At 46.7% G+C, this 17240-nt stretch overlaps 2 protein-coding genes across 5 annotated transcripts in view; one reads left to right on the top strand and one right to left on the bottom strand.

The window, feature by feature from the left end:
• Nucleotides 1-1776: 1776 nt before the first annotated feature.
• On the bottom strand, nt 1777-13047 carry LOC144159453 (guanine nucleotide-exchange factor SEC12). 4 transcript variants are annotated; one of them, XM_077690952.1, is made up of 9 exons: nt 12883-13047; nt 11336-11567; nt 9849-10186; nt 8931-9014; nt 8130-8254; nt 7229-7402; nt 4710-4782; nt 3814-3973; nt 1777-2957 (listed from the first exon to the last, which is right to left on the bottom strand). In XM_077690952.1, the coding sequence occupies exons 1-9, from the start codon at nt 13015-13017 to the stop codon at nt 2872-2874; spliced, it is 1407 nt and encodes a 468-aa protein (XP_077547078.1). In that variant the 5' UTR covers nt 13018-13047; the 3' UTR covers nt 1777-2871. The 4 variants fall into 4 exon arrangements, with proteins under 4 accessions (XP_077547078.1, XP_077547079.1, XP_077547080.1 ...); XM_077690953.1 differs by having other exon boundaries at nt 9849-10183; XM_077690954.1 differs by having other exon boundaries at nt 11354-11567.
• A 248-nt stretch (nt 13048-13295) lies between these two features.
• Fak (protein tyrosine kinase 2 Fak) overlaps nt 13296-17240 on the top strand; it is a 66031-nt gene continuing 62086 nt past the window's right edge. The window contains exon 1 of the mRNA XM_077690950.1: nt 13296-13487. Coding sequence (XP_077547076.1) covers nt 13402-13487 — 86 coding nt within the window. The 5' untranslated portion in view covers nt 13296-13401. The remainder of the gene's footprint in view (nt 13488-17240) is intronic.

Genomic DNA, 17240 nt, shown 5'->3' with positions numbered 1-17240 from the left:
CTTTGGTTGCTTCATTCAGTACAAGCAGTTTGTGCTCTTTGGCTAAAGAATCCAGGCAGAGAAACATGGGCGCTGCTGTTGCAAAACAGTCAGTCATCTTTTTGGCTTCACTTTACAGGAAGCAGGGCTCTGAATGAAGCAGCAGGGCTCTGAATGAAGCAGGGCTCTGAATTACAGCAGGGCTCTGAATGAAGCAGACAGGCCTTGTAGTAACACTGTTTGTCGGACATGTTTACCATACAATATGCGTTGTATTCACTGATTAGGCACGCATGCAGGCAACCATGTGAGTGCACCGTCGCTGGTTGCTTCGGGCTCCGCGGGATGGCGGCCCTTGTCCGTGCTAACGTGTGTTGGACGTTCCAAACTCTACCCCGCCCAACGCCAAGTGATGCCTCGACTCCAATGTGAATGCGTTTAATAACATCTCTGTTGACACCACCATTGAGAATCGGTTTGAATTGGAGCAGACGACGCACGCTGGTGCTTTTTTTTTTCTGCGGCATGCAGCCGCAGTGGAACAAGCCGTGCCATGTCCATTTCCAGTGTTGCCAAGCGAAGAAACTGAGAGCTAAACTTCTCTGTGAATACCGTCTTTTAATTATGCACACAACCGAGTTTAATTACTAATTCGCATCCGTCAAGAATACTAACGAAAGAAGCCCACAAAAGCAGTTTCTGCACAAGAGAAGGTGCTGTGATGGAACACGTGCTATGAATTGTGATATGTGTGCATAAACATATAGCCTAATATAAAACTGGAAAAGTCAGCGGCATAGAATGCTAAGGAAAGGGTAGGGAAGTAGTTCGACTGTATTTTGAATGAAGACAGGCATTTTTTTAAATGTCAGAAAAGAAAAGCGGAAAAATACACGTGCTGGAGGGACTGGGCCTAGCAATGTTTCCTGCCATAGGTTATTTACCTGAATTGTCAGCTGTGCCTTGCTAATTGAAAAGGTACAAAAAAATTACACCATCTTCCCCTGGGGAACCATGAGGAGAATGCGAAGCATCATGGGGGTTCTGTGTAGGTTCCATTGTGTTGCCGTTATGTTGTTTCATTTATCGGAGCACGAATGGGAACGTAGTGTGAACCCCATGTAGAGACGGCGAAGAGACCGACACCCGCATTACCCGATCAAACACCTCCTGGTTCTCGTCTTTATTGCGTGCTCACGCTCCGACCCCGCTGCCCGCCCTCTTCTCTGGTTGAGCTGCAAGGCACGTGGCGCTTCCCGCCACAGCTTTTTCACGGGAAATTCAACATCCTCCTCTAGTCATTTCCGTCGACATTCAGCTTCGCGTGCCTTCGTTGTATCAGTAGTTTCTTGACATAGTTTGAACGAGTCAAGGACATAAGGTGCATTCGTAGCACATGCTCCCGTCTCGGTTTGTAGTGCAGTGGGAAGAGCGCCACGTACCTCCCGTTGCGGCCAGAGAGTCGTGGGATTTGAAACCCAGCGCCACCTAACTATTTTTTTTATAGTGGACTGCGCTGACGTCAGGCCAAACGCTGACGGGGCTTTAAGAGACGCGTATGCGCAGTAGAATGCGGACGGCAGACGACAAAAAGGGAGGGAGGGACACAGCCCCGAGCATGAGATGCTTCGCATCTAATAAAAGAACTCAAGACTAACGTTTGATGAACTATTTTACTTTATTTGATTAAAAAAAGGCTACGAGACCTGACTAGCGAAGGCATGGAGCTTTTTCACATATACCAAGCAACATCTTTCATAATAAAATGTGCCAATATAAAAATATCAGCTACAAAACTGAATTATTGCAACAGGTTTATTGGGTCTGATTTTGATCATGCATTGTACGTTTATTTGTTTCTTTCATCAAATGGTTTCAGAAAACAATTTAGAGGGGACCGCCGTTTCAAAAAGCAGTTGGTGGTCTTTGGTGGCTTACCAATCAAAGGGCATGTAGATACAATGCATTTATAAGGCATTTTAAACCCAAAACAGCCTGCACACTAAATTATGGTTTTAATTTCAACATCCTGTCAGCTCATTTTGGCATACACTTTTAGGTGCAAGCTTACGTCAGTCCCGTAAAAGAAACACTGTTTAATGAAACAAAAATAGGCAGCATGTTCTTGCAAACTACACCACCAAGGCCTTGCGACACCAAAGTGATTGTTGAGCAAGCATGCCATTTTTATTAGGGAAACTAGAACAATTCTGTACATAATAACATCACAGCAGAGCCAATCCTCCAACAGGGCTTCGCATTTTTAACAAAACTATACACGCACTATATCAGAAATGCCTCACAGTTTGCGAAAAATAAATCCACCCTCTAAGCCCCCCCCATTCCCCTACACAAGAAAAACGTCTTACTTCAGCAAGGGGGGAAAAAAAAGAAAGAAAATGCTTTATAAGAATTAACAAGGCTTGCTTTCCCTTACACAAGTCGAAAAAAACGTAAGGATATTTCCTCTAATACTATTTGTTTGAATGCGGCAGCCTTTCGAAAAATTTTATGGCACCTATGTGCAAAACAATTTGAATTTTTTTATTTCCCAGGCTGCCTACCCCCCGCATTCTGCATCGAGTGTAAACGATAACATAAATACATGTTACGTTAGCACTTACAATTAACATAGATGCTAAAAACGCACAAGACTAACACGCACCATCTTCTGAGCAAGGGAAAAAACTGCACTCTGGTGCTGGTTTTCCGTCAGACTGTACAAACTTGACCTAGGTCAACATCGCAAAAGGTAGCCAGTGATTGGAAAACAAATTGCAGCTGATTTGCAGAAGGAGAGGCCGATTGGAATGCAGCTGTCGACGGGTGCGGGCATTTCCTAAGATTGCACTCGGACCGTTGTTGTGGTCCACATGGGGGCGGCACTTCTCCTCAAAGCCCGATGAAATCCATCAGCAGGTAAACCATGAGTATCACGCCGACAAACATGGCGACCAGACCCATGACGCCAGTGGTGGCTGCACAGAAATTGTTGTGCACATGAGTACTGCAGTGCATCTGGAAGGCATTTATTCCTACACAACGGTGCATGCTTGGTCCCGATAGAAATTTCATCTCTTAAAGGTGCCATGAAGACAAAACACAACTGTGCTCATTTGAAAGAACCAGACTTTGGTAACTCATTGAGCTCCATTCCAGCCACAAATGACGTTTTTTAACTGAAAAAACACTGAAAGCATTGAAAAATTTTTAAGTTTTCAACCATATTGGCGTATTATAGGCATGGGTGACGTAACGTAGGCCAGCGCTAAAAGCATGGTTATGAATGCGTCACCTGCATGTTAGCATTCAAGTGATGCGATCAGACAGATCCAGAGGCCCCACTACAACCACCCAGCCAAGATTCTTGGCGGTGGCTTATCTCGGTGGCCGCCAATCGCACAAACAATATCCTGTGACATCACAAAGAAATCACCGGAAAGTGGTTGGGGGGGGGGGGTCGCCACTGTGTTATATGTTTTCTTCAATATCTCACTCTTTTGTTTGAAGCTTGCGAAAACCTTGGTGTTATTGTTATCAGCACAAAACAGTCATTTGAATTAACTAAACTTGTATTCTGTTTTCATGGTGCCTTTAATGGAGGGCACTTGAGCAGCTGAGGAGATCCATCGTTCGTGTTTACACCAATGTTTATGCACAGCGCTTAATTAAGCGTGAGTTACCAACTGCCTCACGTTGGTTTACTGTCATATATTAAGTGTGGAAAAGTGTTACATCAAAACAAATTTAACTTGACTCGTGAAAAGGAACCTGTATTGAAAACCTTGTCTCCAACAGTGAACAATGTGGTGACAACGTGAAATTACTCCTTACCGGGATAAGGTATATGATGCGCGACGATGTGATTGTCCACAGATATGCTGATGAGAGAAGCATCGTAGTTGCCTGCCAGGCGCCGGGTCTCGTCACACGACTTGAGGAACTCCAGTCCCGTGACGAAGATGTTGTGGGCGTGCTCGGCACGGTACAGCCGCTGCGTCGAAGCACAAGGCCTGAGTTACACTTTTGTTCCCAGTTTTCCACGAAGGGAATGAAACAGCTATGCGCAAGCTATTTTCACACCGTCTTCAGCATGCACCGAGGTAGATGTTACACAAGCAGAAGCACTGATCGATTTCTGTGACAGGAAGTTGCAGCCACCGCTGAACATTGCTCAAACCTAATTACCAGAAATGCTGAATGATTTAGGATGATTCTGCTGAACGTTCAAGCAATACCAAGCACCCCCACTAAAGAAGAAGAGCAACTGGACTGTAGACTGCTGCAACAGGCTCATATAAACAAGGTTCACTGAGGGAAGGCTGAGGGCAGAGACCAGATAATTAGTTATGTATGGCAGAATGTTGCATGAAGTACGATGGCTTAGCTATCTGTGGCGGAACGAAGAACGATTGCAATGGAGCTGTAAATGGAGTTTGAGAAGAGAAAAAATATGAAAAATCCCCCTGGTAAGCATCTACGGTTATAAAAAAAAGGCCATTAAGCAGTTTATGCAGCTAAAAAATAAAACAAACCAAACACAGAAACAAGTTCGGCAAAACAACAAGCAGCGCCTCTGAAACATGGAAGTGTCGACAATGTCACTGTGCCTTTTTATTACACCAGCATCACCATGCAGCTCAACATTTTATTACAACACAGTCCTTCCACAAAGCTATGCAGAGACGAGTGCAGAGTAGCACAGACAGTACGGCTGTCCACCCACTCACCTGCAAGCTGAATGCAATGTACACCTCAACCGCACCAGAGAGATGTCCGATTCCCAAGAACCGCCCGTCCTCACTGCAAGAAACAGGTCAAAGTTTCCCATAAGTTTTACTGGCCTGAGCTCAACGAGTGCAGCAAATCAAAATACACAAAATCTGAAGGGAAAAGAAAAAACATTGATGTATTGATAAATCATCGCGCAAAATACCCCAATATAAATTCCTATTAACACATCAGAATGCCCAAATGTTTCTCCCGCAGTTAACACTGGGAGTTGCATACTGCCACTTAGCTGGTCAAAAAAGGCGGATGAGATGAAAAGAAACTTATTCTCCCTAGTCCCGTCTCCTCTTTAAGCTAGCCCACAATCACTGGTGCACCAAATAAAGGAATTGCAACCAATTAATTAAATAGGATAGTGAACATCTCAAAAAGGTGGCCAGTGAAATTGCCGTGTGGCTTCATTACACAAGATTACATTTTATTGGTGCTATTACAGTGCTAAAGTGCCGTGTCCCCAACTTTTCGGCGATAATTAATTTAGTCAAAACACAATGCCTGTTGAGTTGCCCGCATAGGAACTCTGCCTTTTCATCACAAGGGCCTTCCTTGTGCCTTGATCCCTCCTTGGGACCAACACTAATGCTCGCTGCAATTTTTGTACCACTGAGCTCTATTACGTTAACAGTGACAATGCCTCACCTTAACTCAACACGATTATGCTGACAGCGCCCTAGAACTTTTGAAATTGAAATTTTTCGATCTACGAGCCATATGCGTCCCGCCGAAAGGAATGCCGGCAACAATGACGGTGAGCTGTGCGGCAACACACTTTTAACTGCACGCAAGATTAGAGGAGCCATGACGAGAAAACACAAGTTTGGTTCATTCAAAAGATTGCCTCGTTAGAATCACACTGACACCACTTTTAACATAAACTTCGCTCAAATGAGCTACATAATTAGCAAAAAAGGGAATGGCCATGCGACCCACTAGCTCATTTCCCGCAACAGAATCTGTGATGTCATACCAGACAGCTCTGCAATTGGCGGAGGGCGGCAAAAGCAAACGCATATTAGGCAGAGCTTATAATAAAGCTTGCCGAACTTGCTATTTGTGCTTAAATTTAGGGCACATTCTTTTGAAAGCCCTAAGAATGGTGGGACAAACAATGGAAGTTATGAAAGCACACGTAAACATAGAAGTACCGATGCATACTGCTGTTGGTACAGCGCATGCTTGGTTTAGCTGACAGGAATGCGGCGCTTTGGGGTTGTTTCAGACGACACTGGCCGATTGACGCAAGCGACGATGTCTTACGTGACCATATTTGTCGGGTGAGCACCATGTTTCAAAACGATTGTCTCCGTGAACAAAATAAGCCAGGTACAAATATTTTCACAAACAAACCAAAGGCAGAAAACGGCTTTCCGCGGTGTGGTGGCGCTATCTAGGTTCTCTAATGGTAAACAAGGCCCTCTGATGTCATTGCAGGCCACGAAAACTCACGATTTAGCAGGAAAATCAAAATTTTAACTTAAATTTATTAATTTCTCAGTGAATAAAGCATCGTTTGCATTCGGACAAGCGCTGGGGGCACTAAAAAACACGAAATCTTTCAAATAGCACAAACTTGTGTTTTGTTTTCATGGCTCCTTTAAAAAGAGGTGTTTAAAGGAGCCATGAAGACAAAATACAAGTTGGGTTTATTCGAAAGACTGCTTAGTCCCGATAACAATGATACCAATATCATCGCAATCTTCGAACAAATAACGGAGATATTGAAGAAAACGTGTGAAGCAGTCGCAACCCCCTAGCCAATTTCCCGCAACTTTTCTATGACGTCACGGAACCTTGTTTGTGCGATTGGCGGCCGCCAAACTGACCTGTCGCGACGACACATGACTGGACGTCTGTAATGGGGCCTCTGGTTCCATTTGACTGCATCACTTGAATGCTAACGTGCAGTTAACGCACTGAAAATTATGTTTTATTGTTGGCGCGTATGACGTCATTCTTGCTTATAACACGTCACGGTGGTGCGAAATTTGAATGTTTTTAAATACTTCTTGCTTTTTTTTCGTTAAAAAATATCTTTTCTGGCTGTAATGGAGCTGAGTGAAATACTGAATTCTAGTTCTTTCAAATTAAACGAAGTTGTATTTTCTCTTCATGGCTCCTTTAAAAACTTGTCCCCGCCTAAAACAACCACAATGTGCAACCTCTCCTATTCCTTATTGCGGTTTCTGAATTATGCGTTGAAACTGATCGATTAAAATTAATTTCCATTAGTTTATTTGGAAATCTCTTCCGGTTACCCTTGTACGTATATAGAACGCTGGTTTTCATATGAGCTGAAGGACACGCACTCGACAAAAATCGATTGTCTATCCCTTTAGACGAAATTATTCATGGGATGTTGGGATACTCCGGCACAGACAATGATCTCAAATGCCTCGCTCGGAGGAGACTGCACCCAGGGATGAGAGTGGAGCTGGAATAGGAGATGAGGTCGGCTCACCTGACGGCTAGGGAGGAGAGGACGTCCGACCCTGTGGACTGGATCTTTTCGGGGACCCATCGGTGCGTGTCCCACTTGGCGAGGTAGCAGCGGGAGGCGGGCTTCTTGCGCACCGCAGGGTTGGAGATCGTGAAGAGGCGGTAGTTGCTCTTGTCGCCCTCCGTGATGCCAAACCTTCAGGAAAGCGCAAAATGCTGTTCACTAACCGCCCCGAGTTGGACTTACACCGCCAAGCACTATGACTGCGCGCACCTAACGAAAGCACTAACAAGGAGACTTTGCCCAGTTCTACTGCATAAAGATTGGGGGGCACACAGCCTTTAGACCCCCAAGGCCCTCTTTGTACTATTTTGCTCCATTGATGAAGTTGTGATCATTTGTCTATTTAGTGAACGACGATTTGAGAGCATCTCACAAACATTTGTCAGTGGATGGCTCTTAGTTAAAACGGTTGCACTGTGTTTGCTTCAATTGTTGAACAGAATATTTCACCCCACTTGTATTGGACCATTTCCTTAAATTACGAAAAGAATACATCAGCACCTTGGTGAAATACACGTAAGAGGACAACGCACTTCTAAAACATGGGTGACAACTTCCAGTCTGCTGCACTGGGCTAACATTCTTCACAAGCTCTGGTGGTTTACCAACAGCCCTCGGCCGGCGGAAGTGTTGTTGAAAGGCAGAGTGTAGTACTGGGCGAGTTGGTGATTCATCTTAACAATACAGCGCAACAGAAACAAAGACTTAAGCTCCTCAGCCTCAGTTTAGCAGATTATGTGTTAAAGTGTCACATGTGCTCAAGCCACATGCAGGTCAGATTGCACCAGTTTATGCAGCAGATGAAAGTTGCATGCGCTTCACAAAAGAATGCCATTTCAAAGTGGTCGCTCATATGTACCTGCACGCTCTAAACAGGTACTTCTCGGAGCTGTTGCCGGGCGCCGTGAAGATGAGCTCGCACACTTTCTTGCCGTCCTTTGCGTCCCACACGTAGCCGTGGCCGTCTCGAGACACCGTCACCACCTGCGCCAGGTTTCATTTTCGCACCGACAGCGTTTCCTTAAAAAAATTCTTTTGCTTCTCAAGTTATTAATACTATACACGCCACAGTGGAGGCACCTGTTTCATTCAACAACTTCACTTGACCGTTGCCCGAAGTTTGCTCTACCTGGCTGCATACACACACTACAATGCGCTATTGGTATTCCTCAGATAGAAAAAAAAGCCAATTCATACAAATCACAGTGCAAGAGTCATTACACAGTTATTTTTCTTTAGGGCACTGCGGCAAACAGTTGCACACAGACTGGGGTGCAACCTGCACCGAGTTGGACTTGGCGCAAGTTGACAAAACCACACACACATTCATGACAGATACACCTAATCAGCTAAAAAACAAGCTTGGGGAGAATAAGTTCCCTGTCCAATGCAGTTGTGGTACTGAGTGCTCCCCTGCTACAGCACAATCCACTTATAATGATGTTGACAAAATTGGAAAACCACATTGTTATCACCGATTATCGTTTCATAGAGGCAATATAAACACTGAGAAATCTGGTCCACCTGATCATTGTTAGGCATACATCTTTATACCTGGCATCGCTATAAGTGGATTACACTGTACACAGCACTGATTACGAAAAGGGGTGGTGGGGGTGGAAGGGGAAAGCAACGAAAGGAAGCAAATGCCTCGACTGACCTTGCTTTCATCAGGCGAAATGCAGAGATCATCGAGCTCATCCTCATGGGCTTGGACCTTGTAGATCGGCGCGTACTGGGGATACTGGGGATAACAAAAAAGAAGAGTCAACTTAAGGCCACACGTCCAGACTACACGCACAAGTACAGCACACAATGCGGGCCCTCCACTGCCCCAAATGCCAGGATGTTCAGCCGCCGCGGCTTATTTGTTACACATCCTAAGGCACCCATAAAAGAGTGTCAGGTTAAATCACGAAGTGGTTAAATCAGCTTTAATGTGGCATAAAAGTTCAACAGACTTGTAAAAACAAAGTTACACTGGCACAACAAAAGAAAAACGCTGCTTTTGAAGTGGTGAGAACTGAACAGTTATAAAATGGGAATGAGAAACTAACACGCTATTGAGCACTGATACTGTCTCGGTGGAAGATATAACATAACACACTGCTTTCTCATTATAAAACATGCAATAAATCCACAGAGAACATTTAAACGAAAGAGGCTGTGGAGCTAGCAGAAGAAAAATTTCATGAAACAGCTGAAATCATCAGACACCTTTGTAAGTCTGCGCACAGGCAAGAAATATGAAAAGTATCAATGCAAAAGCTACAGGAATACGAAAAAGTGAGCACAAATGATGCATCAAACAAAACACAATGGTGGAAGTTCGACATATGCAGGGAAAACCGTAAGTTGTTTGCTCATACACTGGATGTGTAGCCTTAATAGTCACTGGCTGCCAAGTGCGGTTCAATTCAGTTATACAAATGCTCCGAACTGAAAAAAGAAAAGAGCACTTTCCCCCTCGTTCAGAGCAAGTCTGCACTCATATAAGAGGGGAAAAAAAAGAAATGAAAACGAGGTTGACCTGAAAACGCGCTCGTTTGTGTTTGCTAAAAAGACGCAATCCACCAACCTTCCAGGCCCGAAGGCAGCCATCTGCACCACCGGTGAACAGGATCTCTGACTCGGGCGCAAACCGAACCACCTTCTGGAATGGCTCTTGCTTTGGGCTGAAATCCGTCTGGAAACTGTCTGTCTGCCGGATTGAGAAGCCAATCCGGACGCTGTTGGCATTCGTGTCTGGCTCCGGCTTGGTTGCCGACTCTGCTGGCTCGTGGGCCACGCCATTGGCCAGGCCGTTCTCCACCTTCTCCGGCTTGTCACCTTCACCGCGCTCTTTGGACGACGACGATGAGGACTCTGTCCGGAGTCTCCGCCGCACTGTAGTTGTCGAGGAGCCTCTCCGGCCTGCTGTGCAGACGACAAAAAGTAGGCACGTAGTTAGCAGTTCCAGTAGTAATCGAAGTAGGAAAACACAATAGGAAAACACAATTTTCTTTCTTAAATATGACTAACTGCTTGTCTGAGTAATTTACACCTGCGGAGACTATTTTATAATTGAAGGATTAAAGCCTATGCAAAAGGTGTTGTAACTTTATCACTAACACAAGCTGACAAAATCAGCAAATGCTAGCGTGAAAGCTTGTATATCTGGCAGAGAATGGGACAGTTGTTTGAACTAGTAGGCTCACAGATAGTGATAAATATCAGGACGCTCTTAAGGGAGTGCACTTGCTTCTACTTGCTTTTTAAAGGCACCATGCAGACAAAACACAAGTTTGGTTCATTCGAAAGATTGCCTCGTTAGAATCATACTGACACCACTTTGAACGTAAACTTTGCACAAATAAGCTACATAATTAGGAAAAAAGGGAATGGCCATGCGACCCACTAGCTCATTTCCCGCAACAGAACCTATGATGTCATATGTGCAAGCTCTGGGATTGGCTAAGGCCGAGGCCGTCGTTTCTCAAGCGTCTGTCTCAATTCTGCGATGCGCATTCCGAGCCCTAGCTACCAATACCCCCACAACTGCTATAATTTGATGTCCTTATTTAGTGATTCAGCACGCCGACCTGTGGACTGGCACAGAGGTCGAATAACACGTTGAACTTCAACCTTCTTTTTATGACGAGGAGTTATTGATGCCCTACACTTCACTGGAAGTATATGGTTTTTTATTATCCGAGGACATCCTCACGTCGTTTATTTTTGTTTCCGAGATACAGAAACAAATACAAAAGGCGGCACCATTGAATTGCATAGTTAGTTCAAAACACCGTCTACTAAGCATGCTGATAATTTAGTGACCACATTTTAGACGTAGTGAACCAGATAGAGCCCTGTGAAAACGAGAACGAGCACCTCAAGACCAACATATCCGTCGTGACGACTAAGCAAATCACACAAAAAAAAAAAGAGATTGGCGTAAAGGAACCTGTATGCTGGTTTAGCAGGTTCGACTCAGTGACTACTGCCTCCCCTCAATCCTCCCCAGTAAACTTTTTCCCGCTAGACATAAACGTTAATGTACAAAGTACGACCACCCAGGGGACGTGCCTCGTGAGTCAGACTTGCCATCGGCGGTGTCCTCCTCGTAGCAGTCCTCGAGGAGGCAGTACCGCATGGTGTACATGCGGCAGTGCTCGTCGGCCCCTGCGGCCAGTGCAAAGCTCTTGCGGCCCTTGTGGAAGAACACGGTCGAGTTCATGATGGCGCAGTCGCCCGTCGAGTAGCGCGTCACTGGCTCCGCCTTGCATGTCGTCTTGGTCGGGACGAGCTCGTAGATTTCCTGAAAAAAGAAAAAAAGGGGGGGGGGGGGGGGTATATTTTTAGACACATTGTTACATTTGCCATGCACGTGGTTTAAGTGCAGTGTGACTGCGCATATGTAACTGCACTTATGTAATGCCTGCTATGTATAATCCTCACTGCCTTTGCGATTTCATTCTCTTCCTGTTTTCTTTTTCCATTGATTCTGTTGCTACTAGCCTCACATTAACAGGTTGTCAAGATATTTTTGTGAACACTTGCATCTGTTATTTAGTGTTTACCTTCCGCGCACCCTTTTGTCATCTTTCAAAATATGTCCGCTTATCTTTGCGGCGTTTTTGCCAATCAAATACAAAACGTTGCAGCAAATGAAACAATACGCCTGTGCACATATTTATGCCACAGAAATGATACCTCACAATGCCAAATAGTTTCGGGCCTGTTTAGGCAAACTCCACTCACAGTTCACCCTTGAAGGCACGGCCGCTCGCGTTTAGAGCACAACGTTCTGCTTTCGTTCTGGCGAACGTTAGCCGCACGTCAAGAAACACAAAATGTGGCGTCATACGTCCGATCTACTTTTTAACGCTGAGATAAAATATTTTAGCCACGTATATGTCTTAGACGTCTATCGACACATACACATTGAGGGGAGATTATTCGCAGCCAAACAGTCCCGTTTACTCGCGCGCTGAATCGGCGCGCGGAAAAGTCGACCGATAAGTACAAATCGCGTCTTTTGAACAATGGAAGACCGTTTTCCGCACTTCTAGCATGAAAGCTACGAAAGCGAAAGGTGCGAGTTATATCACAGTATTTTTGTCTGTTTGCTTAAAGGTCGGAGCAGAGCTTGGTTGCTAGGCGGAAAGCTCACGTCACGCAATGGTTGTAATTTAAGAGAGATTTTAGTCTGGTAGTCGGTCATCAAAGGACATACCTAGATCTTAAAAACGCAGTGAGTGCAAATATCTTAAAGCAAACAAGAGCCCTGCAACTCTCCGCGCAGCCGCAGTCAGATTAGCTTCCTGCTTTCCTATTCAACAAGGACATCGTCCTCACCAAGGATGCGCGAACCCAAAAATCGCTCAATAACGCGTCAAGACGCAAGGCAGCCCGTATTATTAAGCGATGCAACGCATAAAGATAGCGTTACACAAATTCCAAGCAGAATGCAAAACTTTTCGTGACGTCACTGTTATCTGACGGAACGAGTTATGTGGAATCAGCTGTGGTTCTCCTTTGACACGTATGTCGAGACCGCTCATCGCAGATGCTAGCCAAGCCGAAACTTACGACACGACATGGCGTCGCGCTCTAAGGACTGGTCCACTTACAATTTTGTTCGGTATGCCTGTCCTCGACTTCCCACCACCTCCAGCGACGAGGATGTGTCTTTCAGTGATTACATTCAGCGAATACAACGGAAAATTTACTCGGGCCAGTAATTCGCCCGACTTGGACGGCGCCATTTTGACGTGTTGTCATCGAGTGACGTCACAAACGACCATCTAGCAGCGCTATCGCGCTATGCGGACACAATTAGAGGTAGAAATATTCCTCGGTATAAAACTGTAGCTATCATTGTGCTTGTATAAATGTTTATTTAACTTGTTATGCGTTGTTTAGTTTGAAATAAAGCAAATGTGTCAAAACGCCTTTTTGGTAGACATTACAGATGACGCTGCATACTGTTTTATTTCTAGTGTACTTTGTGAAGCGTTGCTCTATTCAAAACATGTCGCAAAGTGTTCTGGGATTGAGCCAGTGTGTACGGTGGACATCTTTGAGGAGACGCACGGATACCCTGTGGAGGTTCACGAAACAAAAACAAAACAACCTCCCCAATGCTCTGAATGCACTCACGAGGCCACAGCATCTCCAGCTCCGACTCTGGGAGCCGCTTCTCCACTCTCGAGAAAAAGAAAACCGCCACCTCCCGGTGAGTTGCCCTCCCGGTATCACCCGAACGCGAGGAGCGCGCTTGTCGGAAACCTCAACGCTGTAAACCAGACCATCTTTAGACAAGTGACAGAATCGCGTGTTTTGCGCTTGAGTGCGTCGCCCTTGGGCGGCCCACGCTCGCGCGATTGCCGTCCGTGTCGGGTGTGTGCTTTGATTGCGACGTGCGTTACAAGCGCGACTCAAAAAGCTGCAGCCTACGGTCTTCACAGCGCGACGCTCCCCTCAGAGGTCCCCTGCTTGGGATCGGATTGTGGGCGGACTCCCATGAGAGATGAAATCCAAGCCGTGCGCTTCTACGAGATGCCAGAGGGGGTCACGTCAAGAAAAGAGAAAGTCGCATTAACTCCGCGGCATATCGCGACGCTGTGTCGCTTGTTTGATGGGCCGGTTCAACGTCTACGCTGTTGCTTCTGATAACGGTGTGCTGATGCGTGAACAAGCGGGCGATTCGTCCCTTGGTCCTAAACATCGGAATTGTCGGGCGCGATCTTCGCAAATAAAGCCACTCGCTTGGTGTACAGCTATCGCTTTATTTATCTTTCTTGTGGTGTCCTTGGGTCCCATTGGGACGTGGGGAAGGGCGAGTAGAGCTCTGATGCAGTCGAGCTAGGTTATCAGCGCTTCAACGCTGAGCTGCTAATTAACTTGCTGTGCGCGTGCGAAGTAACCGTTCTCGCCGTTATATAACTTCAGATACCCTCGAGGTTTAAATGCTAGGTAGGTGTTCCACGAACGGGTTCAGCGGTTTGCGTCGAAGGGCTGAAGTTTGCGCCCTGGGAATGTGCGATGCCGCAAACACTACTTTGCGTAATTAATTTGGTCCGCAGTTGTCATTTAGTGTGGCCCCTTTTCTATTCTTATGTAGCGCGGGTTTTAAACGGATACATGAACATACAGAGAAATATCAATGTGGATATGTAATGTGTGTTGGTTTTGTCGCGTGGATAAAATTGTGCTGTCATCACCTTTTTTCATCTCTGCCGGCGAAACCACAATTATCCGGAACCGTATGTCAAGATGCTCATGTCCATGTTCTTATGGCGGAATTACCCGTCATATACTGCATAGAATGATAAGATAGAATGGCTAAAGTCAAGACAGGAAAAAAAAAAAAAAAAAGATACAGCGACGAAAGTTACCCGGGCCTCCCAACACCTTTGCCTCTTCCTCTGATTTTATTTTCCTGCGCGCACATTCTCTCCGGGGCTGCGTATTCTTGGATATGTGGGGCACGCGATCTCTTGAGCTTGGCTTTTTCGAGGAGTGTGCCGTGAGTGGCCCCGTCCCCGGGCCGATTCTGAGCCCCTCTAGCTCCCGACTTGTGTCACGGCTGTCGTATGTGGTCGTGACAGCTGGGGGTGGTCGTGTCACCGCACCCACGAATCCGTGCCTGTCCAGTTTGCTGTGATGTCTTTTAAAGCGCAGTTTCTTCAAGGTTCATAATGCAGCACAAACAAGCGTAGGAAGTACGGCGTTCGCCGAATCTGCGAATCGAAACGAGCAGGCGTGCTTTACCCGAAGGGGGGCGTTATACGGCTAACGGGTTTTCACTTCCAGAGGCAGCATCGTTTGGCGCCGCAGCCAAGCTCCTTGGCTCGTTTTACGACTCCGCCACGTGGTCTCGTTACCACCGCCGTACGTCTCCGTTTTAAAACTGGCCGTGCAAAAACCGGAAAACCAGATCTCCGGTTGCCCCGCTTTCTTTTCTTTCTTTTTTCGCCTGCAAGGAGGAATCACGCAACCTGCTGCCGTTTATTGTCCGAGGAGTCCCTTGACGAGCTGGCTGGTTGCGTTGACCTTCGCAGAGCCGATAGTCGCCGGACAACGGCGGCCAGTGGCCGCTGCGAGGTTCCTTTTGTGCGCGTTTGTTTTCACGGGACGCCGGTCAGCCCATTGTCTGTCCGGCTCGCCGTGCGTGCAGCCCGGTCGACGTCGTCGCCTGCGCTTGTGTCGATAAAGAGTCACGTTCCTGGGTCATCTGCATGCCGCGTCCACGACTCGTTCGTCCGCGCGACCCCAATGTTGCACCGAACGGAGACGCTCCGTGCTCCAGCACCTCGCCAAGCTGGTCGGCCTTCGGTCCGCTAAGAAGCGCCCCGTATGCTGGTATGGCGCCAAGTTGCGTTGTCGAAGATAAAAAAAAAGTAATAGAAGTGGCGGTCGGCACCGTGACACAGTAGTGAGAATGATATCGATATTGCGCTCTCTTTACTTCTGTGTCCCCGTGTTTCGCCTCATGAATCATAGTTCAAATAAAGAAAAAGAAGTGGACTTGGGCAGCCCATGTAGGGAGACGAACCGACAACCGGCGGACAGTTAGGGTAACAGAGTGGATACCGAGGGACTAGAACAGAACCGTTAACTCGATTAAGGAACGAAATAGGGGAATTCGCCGGCAAAGCATAGACTCGGAAACGCGGGACAGGAGCGGGTGGATATCAGTGGGAGAGGCCTTCGACCTGCAGTGGACCTGAGTAGGCTGCTGCTGCTGCTGCTGCCGATGATGATGAAAATTCGTCGCACCGGGATCGTCTCTTGTTTCACCGACTGCGTAACGAATTCGCCATGGTGCTCTACTGCAAGGGAATCCTGCGGAAAGAAAAGGGATAAATGCGATAGGTGATATTGGACGACGCGTTGAACGTTAGTACTCGTTACTACCAAAGCCCGAAAGACACTCGCAACGCATCGTGCATCAAGGAAGTGATCAACTCGATGGGGCCTGTGTGCATCCGGGAGCGCGAATTTTACGGGTCAACTGTGTCGTTTCTGAAACAATGGACTCTCTTGCCGGAAATTGGTCTTCCGGCTATTGCACCGTCAGTCGCTCTCATTTCCTACAGGAAGCATTTGTTGCTGCAACGTGCACGGTGCGTTTCAGGCGGGGACGAACGGGGGAAACACGGGGGTGCCGACTCAAGGAAGCGGCTAAATTGGGTTTTAAAAAAATCGTTGGTTATTCCTCTTTTATTCGCACGTTATGCACCGATAAAAAGGGACGAGTTTCTCGCTGGATTCTAAGCGTTCAGAGGGGATAGGATAGGGTGATCGGGGCATAACGTGACGAGGGGATGACGCAGTATTGAACTTCTCGCTTCAAGGGTCACGACGCCTCCGCTCCTCCTTTCAACCGCCTGACTCCGAGGAAAGGAATGGTTTCAACTCTTGGAGATGGCGATGTGTCGTTCCCGTACGTCGGTTGTGGCCCCACATATGTTGTATAAAACGTGCTCATATATACTATAGACTGTAATCTCCACAAGGTGACTTGAGCTGTCACCGCGCATCCTTGCGAAGCGGACGTCGAAGATGCCCACCAGATTTTGGCTGTTTTGTGAGAGTAACCACTTAGCAAAGAGCTGACGGCTTCCCCGCCTTGATCTTGACCATTGCGGAACACCTCATGTGCTGTGTATTAGATATTTGAGACCGAGATATTTGCTGTTTTTGTCCAGTACCACCGTATTGAAGTGCAAGCTGTGCAAAAACAATAAAGTCAGCTTGAAGGGGATTGGTGTTTTTTAGTTGGCCAGAAACGCAATCGCATTCCGTATTCGTTGTCACCATTCCTCTACCAGCGAATCCCTCCGGTCCACAATTGGGTGACGGGACACCCTCTGGAGCGCTGTGTGCCCTTATGTACGAGTATCTCACGTTGGTTCATCGTCGCCTAACAGGGTCGTGGCGTAAACTGGCGTTCACGTCCGCGGCGCGAAGAGAAAAGAAGCTG

Source organism: Haemaphysalis longicornis, unplaced genomic scaffold (assembly GCF_048455015.1).
Source record: "Haemaphysalis longicornis isolate Haplotype H1 unplaced genomic scaffold, Haemaphysalis longicornis Haplotype H1 scaffold_10, whole genome shotgun sequence".
Lineage (NCBI taxonomy): Eukaryota > Metazoa > Arthropoda > Arachnida > Ixodida > Ixodidae > Haemaphysalis > Haemaphysalis longicornis.
This window is presented reverse-complemented; position numbering and strand designations above follow the sequence as displayed.

Excerpts from the sequence above, each read along its gene's own strand:
- LOC144159453 (XM_077690952.1), bottom strand. The coding sequence starts at position 13,017 with ATGGCGCCGTCCAAGTCGGGCGAATTACTGGCCCGAGTAAATTTTCCG. Across the intron at positions 8,255-8,930 it reads TTTCGCCTGATGAAAGCAAG|GTGGTGACGGTGTCTCGAGA; the intron begins GTCAGTCGAGGC and ends AACCTGGCGCAG. Across the intron at positions 2,958-3,813 it reads GCATCATATACCTTATCCCG|CCACCACTGGCGTCATGGGT; the intron begins GTAAGGAGTAAT and ends ATTTCTGTGCAG.